General features: G+C 38.4%; 2 protein-coding genes across 6 annotated transcripts in view; one reads left to right on the top strand and one right to left on the bottom strand.

The window, feature by feature from the left end:
- The window catches only part of ICA1L (islet cell autoantigen 1 like), a 50,357-nt gene extending 42,600 nt beyond the window's left edge, over positions 1 to 7,757 (top strand). For 4 of the 5 annotated variants that reach the window (XM_032480050.1, XM_032480051.1, XM_032480052.1 and 1 more), the window contains 2 exons: positions 2,444 to 2,533; positions 4,974 to 7,757. In XM_032480050.1, the coding sequence (XP_032335941.1) occupies positions 2,444 to 2,533; positions 4,974 to 5,089 (206 nt within the window). In that variant the 3' untranslated portion in view covers positions 5,090 to 7,757. The remainder of the gene's footprint in view (positions 1 to 2,443; positions 2,534 to 4,973) is intronic. The other variant, XR_004320042.1, reaches the window with a different exon arrangement.
- A 3,778-nt stretch (positions 7,758 to 11,535) lies between these two features.
- The window catches only part of FAM117B (family with sequence similarity 117 member B), a 59,245-nt gene continuing 47,105 nt past the window's right edge, over positions 11,536 to 23,675 (bottom strand). Inside the window, exons 6-8 of the mRNA XM_032480049.1 lie at positions 22,767 to 22,992; positions 20,481 to 20,601; positions 11,536 to 15,478 (exon numbers count right to left, since the gene is read on the bottom strand). Of these exons, the coding sequence (XP_032335940.1) occupies positions 15,160 to 15,478; positions 20,481 to 20,601; positions 22,767 to 22,992 (666 nt within the window). The 3' untranslated portion in view covers positions 11,536 to 15,159. The remainder of the gene's footprint in view (positions 15,479 to 20,480; positions 20,602 to 22,766; positions 22,993 to 23,675) is intronic.

A 23,675-nucleotide genomic window follows, 5' to 3' on the forward strand; every position in this document is an offset into this window, starting at 1 on the left:
TGACTTCACTTCAGTGATACTAGATAAAATCTGCAGTCACACCCATCTTCTAAAAAAGGACAAATACCGTCACTACTGGAGTCTGTCAGTGAGAGTGAAACAAGGGCTGCTTTCCTGCCACCTCCACTAACCCCACGCTTTCTTTATTGACTGTAGGTGTCTTCTCGACATAGGAAATTAGTGTCTTGTTTAAAACTCTTGACCTGCTAAGTCATCCCTGCCTACGGAGGTGACACTGTTTCTTCACCTAGCAAAACCCGTGTTCTCGCCCTGTGGGCTCGGAGTTGACAAGAGAACAAGGAGCAGCTCTGGAGCTGGTTCCACAGCAGCCTTCTGGGCGAGGCGGAGGTGGCGGGAGTGGAGGACGGTGGTGGAAGCTGGGGCGGGTGTTTTCCCGAGGGGAGGGTCCCTGCTTTGTTTATGTGTAAGGGCTCTCTCTACTCACCTGCTGTTCCACTGTCCTGTGTCCAGCCCAACACCTCAGGAATCATTTTGCTCCCCACTTCCATGTTGGTTCCTAAGTCCTGTCAATTCTGTTTCTAAAACATGTCTCAAGCTTCCCATTCTTCCTGTCTGCCATTTAGAACCTCATTTGGTTTCCTGGGTTACTGTGGGTCCGCCCAACAGGTCTCCCACACCCCAGATCGTCCTCCATGCTTCCTCCAGAGTTCTCTCTCCAAGAAGCAGATTCGGGTATCAGCACTCTGCTTACATTTTTCAAAAATGAAGCACAGTGGGCTCGTCTCCACCCACCTCTGCCTTGTCTGTGACTGCACTGCACCAGGTCCCCTTGAGGCGTCGTTGCTCATGTCCCTCCTTGGCTTCTGTGTTCAGTAATGCAGTGTGGACTTGAGCCTCTTAGGTTCCCCTCTGATGTTTCCTCCACGACTCCAACCTTGAGGACGTCCTCAGTCCTGCCAGGTGAACGGCTGTCTCCCTCCTCTGGCCTCCCGCAGTGCTTTCTCTGTTTTCATGGCTGTGTTTATAGTTTATCTTGCCTTGTATTCCTGTCTTTCATCTCTAGTAGGTTTTAACCCCTGAGGAAAAGCCTCATAGCACCTCACAGTGTCTTAACACATGGTATTTTCTATTAAAATACTTGTGTTCATACTTTCATCTGCAGGACCATCATGCTTTAGCCAGTCTGCAAGCACTCAAGGACGTGATGTGTGGGTTGATGTATCTCTGTGCTTTCTATCACAGCAGCATAAAGTTAGCTCAGTAAAGACAATAAGTATCAGTTAAATAATGACTCACTAAGAATTGGTTAAATAGCCTAAAATTAAGAATGGATAGTGTTATTTGAGAACAAGGCACTCTATCTAGGATAATTCAGACGGTCGGCTGCAGTAAAATTTTAGATAGCAGTTATTCTCGCTTGCATATCAACGACCCAACAGTTATAAAGATTTACAGACTGATTCACTCTCTACTAATGAACTCCTGCTCTCTCTCCCTCACTTGCCACATCGCTAGCAGCCCTGGACTCTTTTCCTATTTTCTGGCAATACAGCATTGACAATATTTTTTCACCACTCAGAACGTCGGTCCTGCCCTGTGTGCAGTTTACACTGTTAGAAGGGGACTGAAATCTAGTCTCCTGCCTCCCAGTACAGGACTCTTCCTACTTCACTAGGTCTCTCCTTTATGTCTACTTCTTTTTCTCCTGTCTGTGATGTGGACCAGGAAGCTGAGCTGCCCTGAGAGTTAAAGGATCTATGTTCTAGGAGCTACAAGTAAGGACTTGGGCCTCAGATGCTCTCTTCTATGCCAGGAAGACAGTAGGCAGGATAATCTAATTTCCTTTCTACTGCTGTGTTTTAATTACAGCATAAATAACTTTTCACGTTACAGCAAACATTGCCCTGTGTTACCAAAAGGGTGTTCGTAATCATACTGTTTAAGGGCTACCACATATTTTGGCACATTTATCCACCATAATCTACTCAATTGCTTCCTCATTGTTTCTCCTTTGTCATGTTATAGATAATGCTGCAAGAAGCATAATCATACATGTACTTTTTCCTTCAGTTAAATTATTTCCTCAAGATAAATTTCTAGGAATGGGGTTACCCAGTCAAAGGGTATAAAGTATTTATAGTTTTCAAGATTCTAATTATCAGGTCTGTTTCCTTTCTTCCTGACTCCTTAGAACTTCTCTTTTATACTTTATCCCATTTGCAGTTTTTTAAAGGAAACTTGTATATTTATTTTAGAACCACTTTGCAAAATGTAAGAAATTCTAGCTGTAACTGAACTTAGACGGTTTGAATAAAATTCATAATTGCAGATAAATTTCAAGTATCTCACATGTCTTATACTGTAGATTACTCTGGGACAAAAATTGGAGGACTTTTATTAGATATTTTTCCCTTTTTTTGTTTTTCTGATGCTACTTCCTATTTCATTAACAATGGATAATTCATTATTTCTCTCTCCCCAGGCTGGGCCTCCCAAGGAGGATTAGAACTTCCTCTTTCACACACTGATAACCAGCCAGTGCCTTCTGAGAGTCCAAAGAAATTAACAAAATGTAAGTTATTTACTTATATTATCTGCCATCATATTATCAGTTGAATTCATGTACATTTAGAAAAGAATCATTTTATAGTCTTTGTCTCATATTGTCCAGAAAAGTATTTTGTTAATAGTGAATTAAAATGAAGGCTGTATCAGAAAAAAAAAAAAGAAGAAGAAGAAGGCTATATCTGGCAATATCCCTCACAATGGAAAGAATTAAATAGAAATTGTGAACCTGTCATACCAAATTCTGTACTCTAGTCTTCTATTTTGTGCTTAGGTTTGTTGATAATGGATAATACCATTAGGGATGGAAGATGCTGTTTGTTTACAGGAAGCCTGTCGACAACAGGTTCAGGCACTTAGCGTAGGCCTGGTCATGGTAATTGCTAACATACACTGAGAACTTACTATATTTTGTCTGCAGAGCTGGTCCATGTGGTAATTACCATGTAGTTATACACAGAAAATGGACACATTCTCTATCTTGCAGGATTTTAGATAGCATTAGTCACTGATGCTGGTTTAACTTTTTACTTGGAAAGACTCTCAGACGTACAGAAATATTTCATAAATGAAAATAGCGCAGAGAACACCTGCATATCCTTTACCCAGATTCACCTGTTGGTATTTTTCCTCAGTTGCTTTATGCAGGCCTGTGTGTGTGTGATGTGTGTTATTTTTTTCTGTACCACTTGGGGTGAGTTACATACACCATGACCCCCTACCCCTAAATGCTGCAGTCTGTGTTTCCTAAGAACAGGTATGTTCTCTTGCACAACCACAGTATGGCTGTAAACTTCAGGAAATTTAATACTACCATAATACTTTTCTATAATCTACCATTTGTTTGTATTCCATTTTTGTGAGTTGACTCAGTAATTTGCTTTATAGCACTGTCCCCCTCTGGGACAGTGAGTCAGTCTGGGGTCATGTATTCAGTTGCCATGTTTAGCCTCTTTTAACCTGAAACATTTCCACATCTTTTGATTTTTGGATATGGGCATTTTAACAGAATATAGTGTTGCCTGGGTAGGGGTGTGGTGTGGTGAGTGGTGACTGGAAGGGTGTCACAAGAGGAGCTTCTAAGGAGTAGTGTGTTATTGCTTGATGTTGGTATTGTTTATGGTTGCTTTTACTTTATGAAAATTAACAAGTTACTTGGGCTGTTTTTCTCTATACCTATATTACAGTTAGTATGATTTATTCATCTTCTGTTTGTTGTCCTATAAGAACAGTCTCTGTAGGCAAGAAAAGTGGACACAAGGAGAGTCCCCATGAAAATAATGTAAGACCTTCATTTCCCACTATGACAGATGAATATAAAACCATCCCACATTTGCAAAATGCCATACACTTTGCATGTACTCATAGAACCCAACAGCTACACCGGAGCACAGGTATTACTAGAATGACCACATTCTCCTGGTTGACACCTATTCTTCAAGTACAATTATCAATAGCCTCCACCCCATTCCCTCTCATGTATCCTGGTTTAATGATAAATTACATGATCATTACTTGACAGACGAGGAAACAAGACACCCTGAGGTTAAATTACTTGCCCGTTGTGACGTAGTAGGTAGTACACCCAGGACTCAAAGCCAGAACTTGTGTGGGTATCACTGACACCACCTTGGAATTCCCAGAAACAGAACTGGACACACAGTGCAGCTTCTCACTGCGTCCTAACCTTATCCCCAGTCCAAATTCCAGCCCTCCAGTCTGTGGAAAGTGGTAACCATGATTGTAAAAGAGTGTTGCCTCAGACTTTTAAGAGTAGGACTGCCTTGCTTCCCCTGCCCGCTGTGTCTCTGGTCTCACATGTAGGTCTTTAGATTGTCCGCTGGGTCTCGGCGCTGCTTTCTGGCCCCCTGGCCTCCGAGAGCCCAGCCTTCGGAGGTGATCTACTGCCAGTGCCACTGTGCCATCTCTGAGCCCCAGCCTTCAGCATAAACGTTATCCTCGACTGTCTGCCACAGCTCGCAGACTGTCTATGTATGTGACTTTTCAGTCTCCACATGGAGAGAGAGTTGGTCAATAGGAAGCTTTATCTGAGACAAAATTCACTCCGTAATACATATATCAAAATTTGTAAAGTACACATAGAAAAGACAAAGGAAACAAGTGTAAACCAGAATGACAACTGTTGCGTGTGTTAATATGAATAGTAGATTAGGGGAATTTTTTCCCTTATATCTAATATTTTATTACTTTTATAATAAATACAGATTTTAAGCACCAAGACAAGTGTAATGTTCCTACTTTGTAGGAACAAAAGTTACTTTTGCATTAGCTTTTCAAAATTATCCTCAAGAGATATAATTGATGTTTACTCCTATCAGTTGTCTTACATTTGATTAAAAGAAGCACCTATTTTAAAATCATAAAAGTGGTACAATAATGTGATTTCAAGAATCTGAGACTCTTTTTTTTTTTCCCCTTTTTACTAGCTCCCAACAGTGGTAATCAAGACATGTCTGCCTGGTTCAGTCTATTTGCAGACTTAGATCCACTTTCCAACCCAGATGCTATTGGACACTCAGATGATGAGCTTCTGAATGCTTGACTTAGGTTACGATGTCACTACAATGGCCTTGAGACATCAATTTTGCAACATACTGCCTTTGGGGAAAGGAGTTTATATTGTCATCCGTATACAAAAGTATTATGTTTGAGTATTTAATACTTGACAACCAACTTTAAGACAGATGGTAAGGACCACATTTTAATAATTATCTCTTAAAATCTTGGCTTTGCAGGTGTTGATAGAATGTGGAAAATATTAGAAACTATTGAGTCTGAAATAGATACCAAAACTTATTTCAAAATAACAACTAGGAATAATTTCATCAGTAGGAGTTGGGTTTGTTTGTTTGGAAAGCCTTTTTTATGTAAGTTGCCTTGCTAGTTATGAGAATTCTATAGGAGGATAAAGGACAGCATGTAAACTGGGTTGTGATTTGGGGTTGGTTTTTAAATAAAACAGTGGCAGGGGGAATTTTCTGTCGTGGAAAATAGCACTAGAACCAGACTAGTTTTGTCTTTAGTTAGAAAGATAGAGTAAGATTTGAAAACTCAATTTGCTTTAGTGAAATTACAGAGAAACTTGGTGCTTTTTCTTCACCTGGAGACTGATATGTAATATTACTTAGCTTTTTTTCCTTCATACAAAATCCTGGGTACCAACCCCCATTTCATTATTGAATTTTCTTGGGGAAGTAGCAGGTTGATTCATTTGCTGAGTCTGTCCTCAAAAACAGAAAAATTTCTCTTCCCATCTCATAAACTACAAGAATGTCCAGTAATATTCAAGACATTGTACAGGTGTCTCCAAGCCTGGTTCTTCACACATTCCTACCATCATGTACCGTATTCGTATTCTTCCTGAAAAGAAAGTAAGGGGAGGACACGCCCTGAGCAACTGGCAATAGTGTTCCTGAAATTACCCACGAGCGTCTGTCTGAGTAAGGGGAGATTTCCAAACAACTTGCCCTCATACAGGATTTGCACTTAACCCATACTGCTTGATGTGATTTAAACCAGAATACTTTCTGGCAGTTACAGAAAGCTCTGTACCATCATAAGGGAGTGTCTTATTTTCCCACTTTTCTGTGGGGGACATCATCTGAGACTTTGATTACTAAGGACAGACCTACCCTTAGAAGGTTTAAAGTGTAAGTACTGGAGAGAAGGCAATTTAATGAAAACAGCCACTGTATACACAGTCACTCAGTTTCCTATTCTTTTTTTCCTGCCCACCCTTTAGTTTTGAGGCAGTTCTCCAGGTGCCTTGTCTTTGTCATCCAGTCCATTGCATCTGCATAAGAAAACGTTTAACTAAGATGTTCACAGTAGTTTCCATTGTACTCCTAGTTCTAAACAGGCTTACATACTATTTACAAGAGAATCATGGGTAATGTCTGAGTCACTGTATATAGAAAAACATTTTTTTAGCAACAGACCAGAGCAGATAAAATGCAGTCTGCTTCCTGTCCACAGCAATCTGGCCCAACTACGACCTGAATTGCCCACAGCTCTTCAGAAGAGCAAGGAGTGTGTAGGCATGGACTCAGGAAAAGGTTATGTAAATCTTTCCTTAAAATAGTTTCACATGTTCATTCCTAGTTCTTTATCTGGTGATTCCTTAAGAAGCATTTTTTAACTCATCCTTTTTATTCACTGAAATTCCCTAGAATGCAGTACTGTCATTGTTCTGCCATGATTATGGTTACGAATCAGTCTAAATTCTATCCCCATGATCACTCTGCTCTCAACTCTGAAGACCTCAGAAATGTCACTTTATGCCTTGAGTTTATGCCATTTTTCTTTCATTAATTTTCACTAATCTGTTAGTTCAAAAATATTTGGACAGCTTCCTCACACACATACGAGGCAGCTCTTGCTCTCGTATAAACAGACACATTCGGTGCAGGAGAATCACTAGCCTCTCGAAGCCAGAAGCCCGAATCCCACTTTGAATGTGAAGGGGATCCTGCCCTCAATTTCCCAAGAGCAAAGGTTATCAAAAAATAGATGCTTACAAGGATTTTTATTATTTCTTAGTTTCTCTAACATTTTCTCTTTCAACAGAGTATGTAGCTGCCCGTTCAACCCCAAGGCAACATTACCTGCCTTAGCAAGTCGTTATAACTTAAGCAAGTCTCACAACTCCATTTTTGAAGTGCACATTTAAAACTGTTACTAAAATGAAGGTAACTATATTTTCTCAAGATTAGTTATATGAAGCTCAATCATTAATTTAGGGCCAGAAACAGAAATCTGGCTATATCACACCTAAATTGCTATAACAGGAAACCAAGCACATATTCAGTAAGGAGTAAAGGGGAGGACAGGATAAACACGGAACAGAGGGGTGGTCAGTTGCTGTTTGGTTAAATCTAGACCAACCAATCAATAAGTAAATTAATTAAACTTAACCAAGTGTGGGCTGAGAACAACTCTTTCCAAATAAATGGATGCTTTTTATATTAAATGGGGGAAAATACCTATCTTATACTTTTAAACACTAAATAAGAATGCATTTAAACTTAGAAAAGCCCCAGAACTAAAATTTGCCTAATCTTCTTCAACCACTTTATAAGAAAGGCAGGAATACCAGGGCAGATTAAGATCAGATTGGTGTAACTTGGTATTTTTTGAAATCTTTCATTAATTGTAAATGACATGGTTAGAAAAAAAACTGTATTTTAACAAAACAGGTTTCAGTATTTGCACAATGAAACAAGTGTTTGTATTTCAGTGGATATTTCAGATAACTCTCTTCATAGACCATCTGGAAATGGAGAGGTCTTACAGCATAAGAACAAAGGAAGTTGAATGTGCTATTTTTCTGAGCCTCTTTTAATAAAGATTACAAGATGGCATAAAACGAAGTATTTCCTAAAGTGTTCAATACAAATCCAATTATTGTCTCCCTATTCAAAAACATGGGTTTTACCTCAGGACCACAGTAATAAGAAGGTAGTTTGAATAGATACAGATACTACAGAATGAAAGTAAAACAGGGCAATTAATATCATTGTGAGACTGACTCTAATTTACTGAATTACTTAGAGTCTGTCTAGTTTACAGGATGGACTCGTAAGATATGGGATACAACAGAATGTGTGTTCTCTGTGTGAATACTCAAAGTAACAAAATATAAACTATTAAAGAGCAAAAATTTGAGCCTAGAAGCAATAACCAGTGAAATATAAGCCATAGTACTTAACCTGATTTGTTGAAGGGAGGAATAAAAAGCAAGCCAGGATTGATCCAGTAATTTCCATTTTCCATAGTGTTGGCAGGGCCCTGCATTTCCTTACCCTGAGCAGTAAAGCAGACCTAGAATCTTGGGATACAGACATTAAACTAGGAAGGAAATACTGACTAATTTAGCAGTATCAAAAGTAATGAATTTAAAACATACAATAGTAAGATGTTTAAATATGGCAAAGGAAACGTACGGAACCGGATGGGAAGAAAAATGTTTGTCAGGATGGGTCACATCCATAAGCCCAACATAAAATATCTCCTTGCATCTTTTATGTGCCAATGAAAAGATGATGAAAAGAAGACAATGAAAAGAGTTCAGTAAGAACTGTCCTTGGCATCTAAAGTCAAGACATGGTTCTTCCTTCACTCAGTGGTATAAATAAACCATTCAGTGATTAAAGAGTAAATACAAAATGGAGGTGGAGGTCTGGGTGGTGTTAACAAGTAAGGTTTTGAAGTGCATGTTTTTAAAGAAAAAAAGTTGTTTTCTTTTTCCCATTTCAAAGTAATACTCTCTCATTTACAAGTCTGGAAAACACTAAAAAGTAGAAGACAAAGAAATCATCCACAGCCCTACCATCTAGGAATAACTACTGTTAATATTATATATGAACTAAATTGTGGTCTGGATGATTTATTGTCTGTCTGAAATGGGCATACCAAGTAGTTGAGATTAAAAAGTTACTTTTGTAAATCTTTTCCTCAAAAAGTCAGGCAAAAATCCAACAAAAAGGTGATTGGAGTCACTACTTCCTGCCTCTGTAAAAGATGTGTTCCCCAAATTAAAGAAAATAATTCTTTTGAATTTCTGCAGCTATAGCAACGTTAAAACCTAGAGAGCTTGAGGATTTGTGTAACTAGCTTCCTTGGCCGGGAACTGGTGTCAACCAGCTTACTTTCTCTTCACCCTCTGAACCAAGCTGCCAGCACTGGAAGCAAGCAAGACCACCAAGAAAAAACAAGGCAGTGACCCGATGACATGTAATTGCAATGATGCCGAACACATATATTTTACTAATGTCACTGTTACAGGAGAAATAGCAGTAAGGCTTTGTGGTTAAGTTTGAGTTCTAGAGTTAGACATGGTTCAAAGCCAAATTTTGACATTATCAGACCTATGACCAAAGATAAGTTAGTCTAATTCTGATTTTGACATTTGTAAGATAGTAAAACTAGCAGTACCTGGCTTCATAGAGTTATTATAAGCACCAAGCCTGGCACTTGGTAAGTTATCAGTAAGTGTTACCTGTCTTTATTATGATTTCAGATCAACATCCTTGGCTGTTATTATAGTTTACAAGGTAAAATGAATTTTATGGGACCGTATTCCATGACCAACAACTTTTGGCTTTGCTAAGAAATAAACTTACCTAACAAAATATAAAGGAGATAAGTGTTTGCTTCCAGCTTTGTAAGTTATTTTCATATTCACTAGACATTTGACTGACAGCACCACTGTCAGCATTTCCTTCATCACATAAGAAATCTGAGATTCAAAGAGGTGACTTCTTTGCCTAAGATCCCATGACCATTAAGCGGCAGAGCCAGAACTAGTACCCAAACAAGTGGCCCTAAATCTTGTGCTTTTCCTGCATCTCCTCTGAATCATCCCAGAGTTCTCAAAGGTAACTGCTTAAGACTTGGAATTGAGATGGTCACACTCCTGGTTTTTAACCATCACAGCTCCATGACAGTCTTCTCTTAAACATAATGATTTAGCATGACTGAAGTCGATGCTAGTGTATCAAATCAAATCAGAGTATATGGAGATAAACTCTCAGTTTGAGGAAGATGCACACCACTGAAAAGACAAGTATTTTTTAATAAAACCAGCAATTTGGAGATACTTATGAGAGGGAGGTAGAGACAATGTCTTTAAAGATTCTAGTCTGTGCTAAGATACCAGACCAACCCCAAACACATACACAAAAGTTGTATCTACAACAGTATTTTTCAAATCATTCTGATTACAACCCACAGTAAGAAATACACTTTACAACCTTGTATAGGTCTGTCTAGCAAAAGCTTTACATACAAATACTATTCTCCTTAAATAGTGTTCTCCTTACGTCTGAATATATTTGTTTTCTGTTCTGCTCTACTAAAAAAAAATGCTGGCTGGACCCATTTAATTCAAGACCCAAATAGTTTGAAAAACTCTGAATCAAAGAGATACAAAAGGCTGTTTGTATTATCATACCATGTTCTAGTAGAGGTTTAAAATAAAGATATTTAAAAAGCAAACCTAATCTTAGCAAGGAAAAAAAAATTGATACGCACCGGCAGGAAACTCCTAAGAAGATACTCTTAAGCATTTCACACCTCGACCACTTGAAAGCAATTAAAAAGAAAAAAAAAAAGCAATTGAAGGGGAAGGACCACAGTAGACCTAAAAACCTTTGGGGGGTTGGGAGGGGTGGGTATTTAGTACTAATGAATCAAAGCAAAACACCTCAAATAAATGGGAGAATAAGGGAACACCTGACTTGAGATCTAAATTTTCTCCTCTCAACCTCTTTAAAGGTCGAAAGAAAAGACTGAGAAAAAAATGGAAGAAAATATTATGCCAGTTTGAGAAATCCTCTTTGCATTTGATGCTATTTTAAATTATAAGGTAAATATGTAAACATTAGTTATCCCCCAATTCTGGTTAACGTTTTCCCCAAAAAATAATTTTTAGAATTTTTTACAAAGTAATTTGGGGATCACTTTTCAATGCAAATAGCTGTGGTGACGCTTCTGTTTCACTTAAAAGATGACCCTGCTTTCTAAGTGATCATACTGCACTCAGTCATCATACAGACGAAAGCCCTCAGCCTAAACGGCTGTCCTGCATTTGTAAACCACTGTCCCAAAAGAATATGGCTGGTTCAGCAAGAAATGAATTACCAAAACAAAAGGAAAAATTCCTCTAAGTGTACTTCGGAATGAAATTAAGTGATGGCCCCCAGCTAAATCTCTAACAAACTGTGAAGTACTGAATTACTTATAAATGCGGTACATCTGTCAGTGTGCTTGCTTATATTTTAATGTTTACTTAGTACTTACCACAAAGATCAAGTTAAGGAGGGAGCAAGGAAGTAACAACTGACAATATTACATACCCTGCTACTTAAAACAAGTTCATTTTTCTATCTGTGAAAAAAGAATATACTAAGGTTATTTCCAGCTAGAAGTGTCTGAAAAGAAAGAAATTTGAGTTTGAGGCAGTATTCACAGAAGTGTGCAGAAAAAGACTCTCAAGAAGAACAGACTTTATTTTTAACATAAAAGTTCTATTTTCTTGTGAGGCAGCAACAAGTGTTCAGATACAGGGAACACATGAGTACACAGTAACAGTATTTATCACCACTGGAAATGCTGTTCTGAGGGAGAATTCTGTTAGAAAAACGAAACTTTTTAAAATTGCATTTTAAAAAATTACACAGCTTCAACAGAGATGAAAAATAAAGAATTTTTAAAAACATAAATTATATTCTTCAACAGGATTGTATAAACAAAATATTGTTCAGGGCTGCTCTGCTTATCATTAATTTAGGCAGAGTAAAACATAAACCTTAAAGTGCAAAGTTAAGTATTTTAGCTTTTTTAATGCAAATTCAGCACATCCACTGGTCTGGTCTTGAGACATCAAAATTCCAAGCATTAAGGAATGAATCTTAATTTTATAATAGTAAATTCAGTAGTGGCAATTTTTCTTTTATTTCCTTTAACAAAAGAAAATCTTGACAACCCAGTCCTAATCTTGGACATACCAGAAGGCTATATACATTTTGCTATTTTCCAGTAAAAGCCAACCAACCAAACAAAAAACAAAAAAAAAAAGCCTTTCTTGCCAGTTATTCCACATTTAGCAACAGCACCTTCTAAAAGGCTCATTTGGCTTGTCACAAGTGTAAGAAATATTTTAAACAAAATGAAGGATCTAGTTAAAAAATAATCTTGGCATCTATGCTCCCCCTACTAACCAAAGCAAAACAAGTATTTTAAAAACATAACTGCTCACAAAAGCCATGACAATAAAGACTTAGTCATGATCAGAAGCAGTAAATTTATATTTTTATCATCACAAGGAAGAAATTGTTTAAGGGTAAAAATAACTTAGGACTGACAAAGTGAATAACCAGAGAATAGCTCCTTTTGCTGAAATACACAAGCTACCTATTTCTTTTACTGCACAGGAAGTAAATTTACTTAGATTTTTTAAAAATTTAAATTATATTCCCATTGAAGCTATTCTAATGTATTTACCTTCTGTACAGTTTTCTACAGAATAACAAGATAACTATGGAATGTAATTTTAGAAAACAATATTATGCATTCTACTGAGAGTAGACCTATTTAAAAAAAAAAGTCAACCACGTGTGAAGGGTTAAATAAAAGCTGAGTGGATTATGGTCAATATTTTTTCAAGACTGCATAAAGCTCATACACCTAAAAGTTAGCCCTTTGGCACTGGCAGTTAAGAGTTGTTTATACCTTATACATTTTTCCCCCCTCTCAAATCTCAGGCTCTTTTTCTCCCAAAGACAAGGAATGTTTGGTTGCCATACAATTCATTTACCTGAGAATTCACATTCTCCGTACAACCAAACATTAGAAGTTCCACTATGAAACTATATAAATAATGAGTCAAACTTGTTCTCCCATCCTGATTTTAAATCACTTTAAGGATATATGAAACACCTCAGAAAGATGTGCTAGACAAACGTGCACAACAGAGTAAGAGGAAAAGCTTTACAAACTGGCATTCTAGTTAAGAACACCCCTGTGACCAGTAGGGGTGGAGAGAGAAGCAACTAAGTGTAAGGCAAGAAAAAGAACACAGATTTAACAGAATTCAAATAATCCAAAAACTGATGGGCTTTTCTGAAACCTTGTTTGTAACCTCCTCCTCTGACCACTGATACCAACTCACCTGATTTCAGTTTTACCTTTTCTTCTGTACCTCTGACGGCAGTTCTCAATGGTGAAATGGTAAAGTCAAAGGCAAAGAATCAGAATTCTCAAAAAACAAAAACAAACAAACAAAAAACAACCAACCAGAACATTTAGATCCTGAATAAGTGAGCTTTTCCTGATTTAGCAGCCACAATGTACTAATTCCAGGTCATAGTTTTGGACGGAAAAGTTACCGAAAATTCATCAGTCCTGCCAACTGAAACCTGACAGACTTATTCAGATGTTTAAGTTTATCTAATTTGCCTAAGTAAATCTCCATTTTCAATTTAACAGGGCATATTTTTAATTCCTTAGATGTTTTAAAGATACATAAGTGTAAGAAGTCCTTTCAGAAGATTTATTGCTACCACTAGGTTTTCTTTGATGGGATATAGCTGGACAAACTGACCGTACTAACCTTCAAACTGTATCCCTTTTACAAGTATTTAAATCCTTTTCCTCCCTATAATAAGTATAGGAACATTACATTATTGCATCATAAGGTAGTTTACAAAGATCTTAGAAGGATGCTTTTTATCAACACTGTTTGCTGGAACTCATTTTTAAAACGAGCTGCTCCTTAATTTCACCACCACATACCCAGACGTGAAACACTGCTGTCATGTGATATCGGCAGTGACTGTATTAGGATGAGCCTAAATCCAAAACTGTATGGACTCTTCAAAGGTTCCTGTTGTTTATGCTCCAAAGCTCTCCTTGCCTGTTTCCCTCACCGTGTGGAACGTAGGAGGGAGAACTAGCAAAATCTGTAGGTACCACATCTCAGTGCCAACCACTGCAAAGAAAACGTCAGCCGCAAGATTCTGTGACTACGGATCGCTACTCAATGGGTTACACTCCTGGCAAACTAACCCTGACCAAATCCACAAGACAACAACATCACAAAAGCAAAGGAGGAAGTCCATGCACAGCCATTTTAGGATCTCTTGGGACTATGATACAGTGACAATTAAAGGTAGAACGACACCTGTGGTAAAGAAGGGAGCTCACGTGATAAATACTGCGCAGAAAACCCTAGGGGCTCCTTACTCCTAGCTAGCAGTCAGCACTGGGTAGTTTGTTTCCTTTTGGCTCACTGACTTTTAAACCAAGTTCCAATGATGGGTGAGAACATATTAAAGCACTTGTCTCCAGATTATAATTTTTCTGACCACATGGTGAAAAGTGTACAGAGTAGTGAAGAAAACAGCAGTTTTACAAATATTTCACCCAAAGCACAAACTTCTGACATCAAAAACATAAATCACATGATGTACTAATATTGCTTTTTTTTTAAATATATATACTTGTTGAATGCATTTACCTATCAAATCTTGTTTGGGAGAAGAACACAGTCATGAGATTAAGACTGCTGGGAAAATGTCAACAATCCCTTTGGTCCCAAAGCTGAAAACAGCTGAGAAAAGCACACATCTAGAAAGGGAAACAAGAAACAGAGGCCACCAAAGAATCTTTTGAACATCCTGTTTGCTACGTTTCAGAAAATGTAACATTGGTACTATAAAATAGTCATTTTCATATAAAAGATGGTTCTTGCAGCATCATTCACTTCTCCCTTCAGGAATCATGTTTGCAAGGATCAGTTTTTTGTTTGTTTTCTCAAGTAAGTAATTTGAAAACAAAAAACAGTGTGATATTGGCCCTCCAAAACGAAAGAATGAGACCTTTTTTCTTGTTTCAACCGGTGCTTTAAGAAAAAGCAGGCTAAGCACGGAGGGCCAGCCTTCACGGGTGAGCAGAGCCATCAGAGGGGCTGCTTTCTTCCAGAAGCCTCAGGGTGACGCATCACGGGCAGCGCTGCAGCACGTCACAGCCAAGTGGGAGCGCACGATGCCATCACTGTCAAGGGATGGAGGAGGTTCTTGGTTACCCAGAACAATGGCCACGCAGCACCAGGACCTATCCTTCAGCTTCCTCGATGGGTTCTGGTGGTGGGAGGAGAGAAGTCGGTGGCAGGACTGTACTGGTTCCTCGAGAGACTCGGTCTTGCTCTGTGTTTGTAGACAGGGAGGCCACAGCGATGGGCTGCAGGAGAGTAGTGGTCATGCCAGTGGTGACTGTCAGACTGTGGCCAGAGCCCTTGAGGGTAAGATCTGGTGTGGGAAGGAGTGGCTTAAGGATGCTGACGAGGCAGAAAGCAGAGCCGCTTTTAGGAATGAAATTCACCTTGTTTTTGTCAGGACAGTAAAAGGCTGGGATTTCATGAAGTTGTTTTGGCCTAGACATAGAATAGACAACCCGAAAGTTTTAAGTCACCGAACACCAGAAGTTTTTTTTTTTTTTTTAACAGATAAACAGACGCATAAAAGGAAAACAAAACTCAAGCTATGTCCAAAGCTCCAAATGCTATGGACCATGGTGGAATCAGACACGATTCCAGTTTTGTGTCTTAGAATGCTGGAAGGACACCACTCACTGGGGCTGCTTCCAGTTCCCCGATGAGCCCCGTGCACCACACAGGCAGCTCGGGCTGAAGACCACTGCATCTCAGGGAAGATCTCAGACAGCCAATCTGAATACAGAATTTCCTTAAACAAAATAAATTCTAGTTGTTTAAACATTAAAAATAGTTCTACTACCATGATTTTTCCATGGTACGATTTTGAACAGAAACGGCAAGAAAATTAATGACATATAATGTCTTTCTTTCACTGAGTTCCATCACTGCATGACTAAATTCTGGTGGGCATGAGTTCTCCAAGTGCACCTAAAAATCTCTGACTGAAACAATTCTTTGAGTTAATTATGATGGTCTTCTGAGTAACATAATGTAAATGTGAAATAAAAATAAAACTAACAACAGTCACTTGTTCTAGAAGTTTTTATTGAAGCCAAATCCTTCCCTGTCCCCAGGTGCTCCTGAAAATTAACCCAAATAGTTGGAAAAGGATACTAGTGTTAATGGTATTCTCTGAAAATAAAAACATTAAAAAAATGAACTGTTAAAGTAACATGGAAGTGACACAAAATTTAAAAGAAAATTCAGGTGGAAGAACCTAAGCAAATGAAGATTCAGGTGGGAAAAGGCAATACGATCATTTGATAAAAGTATGTTCTCATCTCTCCTCATGAAATGGAAAAAAAAAAAAAAAGATTTTAAGTGTGCCAAGTCTGAACTAGATTCTGGGGACCCAAAGATGAGAATGATCTACAAGGAGATAGACTAAACATGTAGTTTTTGGGGGGAGGGAGGTACTGGGAACGGAACTGTATGTCAATATAATTAGTCTCCTTTATAATCTTACGTGTTTTTTCAGAGAAGCTATGGACTACTTCAAAGCATCCATAAGCTTTACCCGACTGCCAGAGGTGTCCACAACACAAAAAAGGTTAAGAACTTCCACAAGCAGGTCTGACAAACGTGATAAAAATAGTCTGTAAAAGGTTTACAGGTACAACAAGGGAGTGGATAACCCGTGGCACAGAGAAGTAGTGGGGCAAGTTTGGGAGGAAGACAGCTTCCAAAGGAAGTAATGTCTGAGCTGGGTTTTAAAGAATGAATAAATGACAGACCTGGAGACTAAGTGCAAGGGAAAAAAAATGTTCAAGTAGACGGTGTTTTGGGTGGGCATATTTTATTAATAGTGAATACTACCCATGGATAGCTTTGGCAAATATACTAACTTAAGAAGAACAGAAATTACATCATTTAAACTAAGTTTTACTTACGTACTATTCTTTCCTGGGTACAACGGACACTTAATATGTTGAATGCTTTTAGGGCCACAAGTGTATTTCGATACATTATGATAAGAAAAGCACACACCCCTCTATTTTTACTGACAGCATGGTTTTCAATTCTTTAAAGAAGATAGGAAGTTGATGTTACATTTCTGTAATTAAATAATGCTTGTATTTTCTTTTGAAGACAGAATTATTAAAGATAACTTTCATTCTTACATTAGCAAAAAAGGGGCTAATCAATTTTTACACCCTCTTCCAAATAAGGCCTAGATTTTTAGTTAGTTTGTTTAAGGTTGTCTTGTTAAGACACATGGCTGCTAATGGATCTTGAGGGTGAAACCTCACATTTCTGAAATGTGACTTCTGACTTTTGACATTTTTAAATGACAGAATCTAAAATCAGTTTAACTTACCTTCTGCTTTCATGAAAACAGATTTATGACAGCTCTCACACAAACTAACATGCACAGTAATAACCTGTCCAACTGGCACCCAGATCAAGAGGCAGAACACTAACAGTGAGAAAGCACCCCCCTCCTCTTCCAGCCATCACCCCAGCCTATGAAAGGAATCATTTTTGATTCTGTTTAACTTCTGGGAGCAGACTCCCCAAGGAACTCGTTACCCACCCCTGGGGTGTATGACCTGTACTGTACTTGTGCTACTAGGAGCTGCAAGTACTAATATTACTTCAAAGCCTTCTTCAATTTAAGAGCCATACACACCAAAACCCCAAAATACATAGACACAAACCCCTCAGAACTAGTTAAAATTTTTTATTTTTTTCCTGAAGAAGTTATTTCAAAAGGACTATACCTCAAAATAGATGTAACTGTTTGCTAGTGGACCTTTGGAGAAGCAGATGGTCAGGCTGGATAATTGTTGTAGGTATTTTCACACTGATACAAGGAATTCTTTGGTATTTTTTAAAAGGGCTTACGTAATTTTCTTTTTAAACTCAGGCATAAATTATTAGCTAAAAATAGTGGTTTCAAGTAACTTATAATGGGAAGAAGGGAAAGAGTAGAAAGGGAGGTGTCCAGGGGGGTTATATATATTTTTAAATCTCTATACTGCAAAGAGACAATAATATCTAGGAACCTAAGGTAACTAAGGTCAAGAAGTTCATTAATTGGGATCTGGAAACAGCATCTGACTTCATTAAAAAAGGACTTGCTAAGTACAGATGTCATAGCTATGATCCGTACCGTATCAAAAAAAAAAAAAAAGATGCAAAATCTGGTCTTACCCTTTCTGGGCCCAAATCCAACTACCTACTTTTTTTCAGGTAAATAAATATATATTTCTAGACACCAGAGATCAACCCCTCACCCAACTCCAATCCACATTAATCCACAATTAAGACTTACAAAAGCATACTTTAAAGAATGATTAAATAAGCTAAACTTTTAAAATTAGGACCAATAATCTACCTTGATTTAATGCTAGTGTGTTCAGTGGGTTTTGCTCTAATTGTGACATAACTAGGGCAAAAAGAGACCAATTTTTTAAAACTCTGAGTAACTAGTTTTATTGATAGAAGGTTAAAATTGCCTCTAAGAAATTTCATCATTAGGTTACTGCTGTTAACTTCTTTTAGGAATGTAATTAAGATATTTAAAAATGAAAAAGGCTTTTGTGTGCAACACATCCTTTATATTAGTAAAATTTATAATATACTATGTGCATTTAAAAAAAGAATAGGTTTACCTTCTAATAAAGAGGCGGACATGCCATAAAACGTTTTCTGTTAAAGAGTTTACTTTGTTTCTTTTATCTACCTATCCATCCACACACACCCCCAAAACCCAGTCCTCTGTTCCTCCCTTTAGAAATAAGTAACATACTTGTATACATACAGTTCAGATACTGAGAAATTTTCCAAGCAGTCTAAGGCAGATACCACAGGACACCAAGCTATACAACCAACATTCACTCAAAGTCATTTACACAGAAATTCCAATTGCTTTTTAATTCCATCAGTCATTTCTCTGCACTTAGGCACATGTTAACTACCAATAAGTCAATCAAAGAGCTCAACTCCAGAAGGTTTCACATGGACCATTTGACTTTTACTGAACTGAATGACTTCATTTCTTGAGAACTCTCACGAAAAGGTCTAAGCCAGCATTTAGTCAAGCATAAAAACCCTACGCCGTTTGCTGTCCAGGTCATACCCACCTCCATATTTTTACTCATTAGGCCTGGGATGGGGCCTGGGACTCTGCAGTTTCAACTAATACCCCACTTGATTATGATGCAGCAAGTCCATGAAATAGATCTGGAGAAAAACTGCTCAAACTCTCTGGCACCAGTCAAGCTTTTATACTGACATGGTTCAAGAAAAAAAAAAAAAGCTGCTAAAACAGTTTTCAATTACTGTCACAAAAGCAGATAGGAGACTGACAGCTAGGATTTCCTAGTAGAGAAGGTGAAGGGGTTCAAAAACAATGCTCTTTGTGTGGAAATTATTCAGAATTTACGTTAAAGGAAGCAGTCACCAGAGGGACAAAGGATGCCATATTTCAAAATGATTTCAGTATTTCATGATGGAGGAAAAAGATAAATTATGTGAATCAGATAAGGTTGGAAAATCTCCACATTGTAATTAAGGTTTCACAGTGAGGAAAAGCCAGAGGGTGGCTCTTAGACTTGAAGCCATAGTGAGACTGGAAGGTGAGGCTTAAGTACCACCATCTCCCCAAATAATGTGCATCATACCTCATTTACTCTGCTTCATACACCCCTACAACCCTGCAGCCAACACTTACAAAGCAAGGAGCCACAGCTACTGAAAACACAAGACTGCAGTACCCTCTGAGCAGATTTTTGAGTCTAAAATTAAGAGTACCTGATTGGAGTACCAGCCAAGAGAAACATATGAGCACAGGAGATCGCATACCAAGGTCACCAGACCGTTTAAAATTCTGCTTCTCACGTGATCTTCATCACAGTAACATGTTTCTGCAAAGTAAGAGAATTCTCTTCCCCTCATTGGCAGAAAAATATTTTTAAAAACTGTTTAAAGAACTGGAGACCAAAAGTAGATAAAAACTGAAGAGAATCTGATCCTTGAAAGGAGGAAACCTACCCTGGGTGAGATCCATGGTCTATCTTGAGTAAATATACCGCTAAATTCAATGTGTGACGCTGACTGTTTACAGATTCAAACATAACCACAGACGGTATGTCAGGGACAACTGAGGAAATGTGAATAACAGGATATTAGTTGGTATTAAGCATAACTGTAATTTTCTTGGGTGTGGCAATGGTATTGTGGTTATGTAGGAGTGGTTACTTTAAGGAAACGAGTATTAAATTGTATTTAAAATAAAGTGTCATGATGTCTGCAACTTACTTTCAAACAGTTCAGCAAAAACTAACACCAACACACAGAAACAAAGCAAACATAGCAAAATGCTAACTACAGGATCCAGTGGTGAATATATAGGTGGTCAATGTATTGTTCTTCAGCCTGTTTGAAAATTCTAATAAACGTTTTTTTGTGGGGAGGGGAGGCAATGGGGGATACTTACGAGCATTCCTCAAAGACTTTGACCCTTTCACAGCCCTCGGGAGGTTCCCTTTTGAACATGTAACTGTTGTTAGGTTTTGGTGAGGTTGCATATTTGGGCAAAGGAGAGTTGTTCCCATTCTCTGCAATAAATGGCACACTGGATTACTAAGAAATAGGACCACATAGGTGCACAGTCATACTCTGTTTAATTGTTCTTGGCACTCCCCCAACACCATGAACTACTTAAGGGTAGAAACAGTGTTCTATTCATCCACTTTACCCCAATATGTAACACAATTCCTGGTAAAAAGGAGATAATTAATGTTTGTTAAATAAATGCATAAACAAGACATTTTAATTTCTTTTCTACTTACAATTACCACAGCCTAGGCCTGTATTTTACTCCTCGGCACTGAACACTGATCTGTTGCTGCCTTATTTCTATTCTGTACACAGCAGATGGGCTCAAATGCCATGCTCATTCTTCCCAGGAAAGTGACTGAATTGGTTCTTTACGGGCTGCTCTTCCTTCACCTGTGGCCTGCCCCTCAGCATCTCTCAATTTGATTTCTCTGCTCCTCTGGTTACAATCACTGCTCCAGGTAGTCAAAGCCATATGCACACTGTATGCTGAAGGCTCTTTTGCCCACCAACTTCTCTATATCTAAGAGGTCCTTCTCTGCTCATTTTCCAAAACATCCCTCAAAGTCTGGCTCAAAGTTTTTGAAATCTTTCCAAATTAGCCCTATCAAAGGAAACACCTCTTTACTCTGTTATTCCTGTTCAGTGCTGGTGTCCTCAGTTTCTACTATATAAATTTAAAATTCTTGAAATGTTACCTAAGTGTTTCAAGTTTTCAATCTGACTGTGTCAGCTAAACTACAAATTCCTTGCTGGCAGTAGCACTGTCACCCTTTCTTATAAAAGAAAGCACAGAAGCTAACCAGCCACTGGTCTCCTCAAGTTAGATAAGCAGGACTTAAAATTTATGGAGTTCCTACATGTTACTGAAATAAAAGTAGAAAGTATGGGAAATCAAAGGGTAGATTCCAACAGCCATGGTTTAATTTTGGTGGTGCACGGTATATTGACTGAGTACCAGGAGCTGCACCAAATAGTTTGCATTCACTTTTAATCCTCACAATAAGTATAAGACGTAGTTAATTATGCCAACTCCTCACAAGAAACAAATGGCCCAATCAAATGATTTAATTCAGTGGGTGTCAAACTTGTGTGCACCTGAATCACCTGGGAACACCAAAAACTTCTGGTGTCTGTGTCCTGCCCCCAGCGGCTGTGATTTAATTGGTCCGAGGTGTTGGCTTAGGATAGCTATGTTTTATTTAACCTAGATGCTAGCAAAAAAGGGTCCAAATAACATTTTACAACTGCACATGGTTTGAAGTGTTGTCTTCAGAAAATCTTAATGTCCTCTTTACTTGCTATATAGTCTCAAAACTTTAGGTGACTGGCAGTAATGACCAGTTGTCACTGGGTACAGAACATTTTCAGACATTCAACACACTGCACGTAGGAAGTTCTAAATTAATTACTACTGAACTGAGCTGTAAAATTTATTAAATATTATCTTATTATTGCTTTCAAGTTCATGCAGTACTAACTACAATTAGGCTAAAAAAATATTGCCCTGATATAGGTAGATGAAAGATCCTATTTGTCTTAAAAGGTAAGAATATTACTAGTAATTAATATTCTAAGTGCTATGTATCCAAATTACTTTCTGGGGTACATAAGTGGTTTAATACTGTAAGTAACCCCACCCCAACCTTTTACTCTAGGCTTGCCTTGAATACTCCTTTTGCAATGATACGTATATGTAAGATGTATGTATATACAGGTCAGCTTAATACTTGTTAGAAATACCACAAATATAGATCCTAAAAAACACTAACGTGAAGGTTTCATATTCAATTAGAAAGTAGTTAAGGTAGCAAAAACATAACAACTAAGGTGATAGAGAACAAAATGCTCCTCAGGACAAATGTGCATTTCATTTATACCAAAAAGAATGTTTCTTACTAATAACTAACTTGTATTATCAAGTGAAAAAAAAAGGTACAAACAAAAGCCCATAAACGCCACCCAACTAGACCATCACCTGAGCACCACAGTAAAACCTACTGTTTTGTTCTCCAATTTTTAAAATTTCTTGTTTTGAACACATCTCAAAGTGATTATCTCAGCAGCCCTAAGTGTGCGTGCTCTGCTAGAAAATGAACAGAATACGTGAAAAAACAGGTGGTATTCACTTATCCCCTGGTAGCAAATTCCTCCTGCATCGTACCTTTATCCCTGGGGTCCACAAGCAGGTCGTCAGCCGAACAAGGGCTCTCCTCACTCCCCTCGTTGGAGATGGTGAGGAAGGACGTGGGGGACACAGACTGTGAGCGGCTGCTGTTGTTGCTCCCCCGCTCTGCCCCGCCGGGGGTCTGCGTGTCGATGCTGCGCGTGCTGCTGCTCCTCTGCACGAGGGGTGGAGGTGCACGATGGCCATCTGGAATGTCTTGTGGCTGTTATCACATTTTAAAAACATACATATTATTTGCCATAGACTTTGACATTCACCCTGAAATGCTCCCAATGTCAACCATCCCCTGTTGTTCAGAAGATTCAAAACTCAGACACCCTCTCCTAACAAGACTGACGCCTTTGTGTTGCTCCGTTAGTGACAGGCCCATCTAATCTGTCCCCCGCTGGACACTGCGCAGCAGGGAAGAGACTCTGTATTCCCGGGGTCAGGCACATGAGTGGTCAGTGCCTGCTGAAGGATGAACTCCACTGAATTACTTACCATATGCTAAATATTATTTTTAAAATTATAAAGACGGGTCATGGTGAAAGAGGAGAAATCCAGGTGCCACACTAGGTTCCACGTTGGAAGGACAGGTTACCACTGTGTGAACCAGTGATACTTGATGACAGGCCCTGCTGCCTTCTCCTCCCACCCACTTCCTCCTGAAACTGTTTTCAAAGAAACTTCCTTACACGAGGGAAGGTTAATCACAGCAGTGCTAATTATAGAGGGAAGTCAAGGAGAACTTCAGAGGAAAGCTCGTGTGGCTCACTTAGCAGATCCCTGTACACCTCTAGTGCATTTACCTATATTATACTTGGGGAAGTTTCCCCATGATGCAGAGGAGGAGAGAGTGTGGGCAGCTGTGTTTTCTCAAAGCTAAACCAACCTTTAATCTTA

The sequence above is a fragment of the Camelus ferus genome, chromosome 5, assembly GCF_009834535.1.
Source record: "Camelus ferus isolate YT-003-E chromosome 5, BCGSAC_Cfer_1.0, whole genome shotgun sequence".
Taxonomy (NCBI): Eukaryota; Metazoa; Chordata; class Mammalia; order Artiodactyla; family Camelidae; genus Camelus; species Camelus ferus.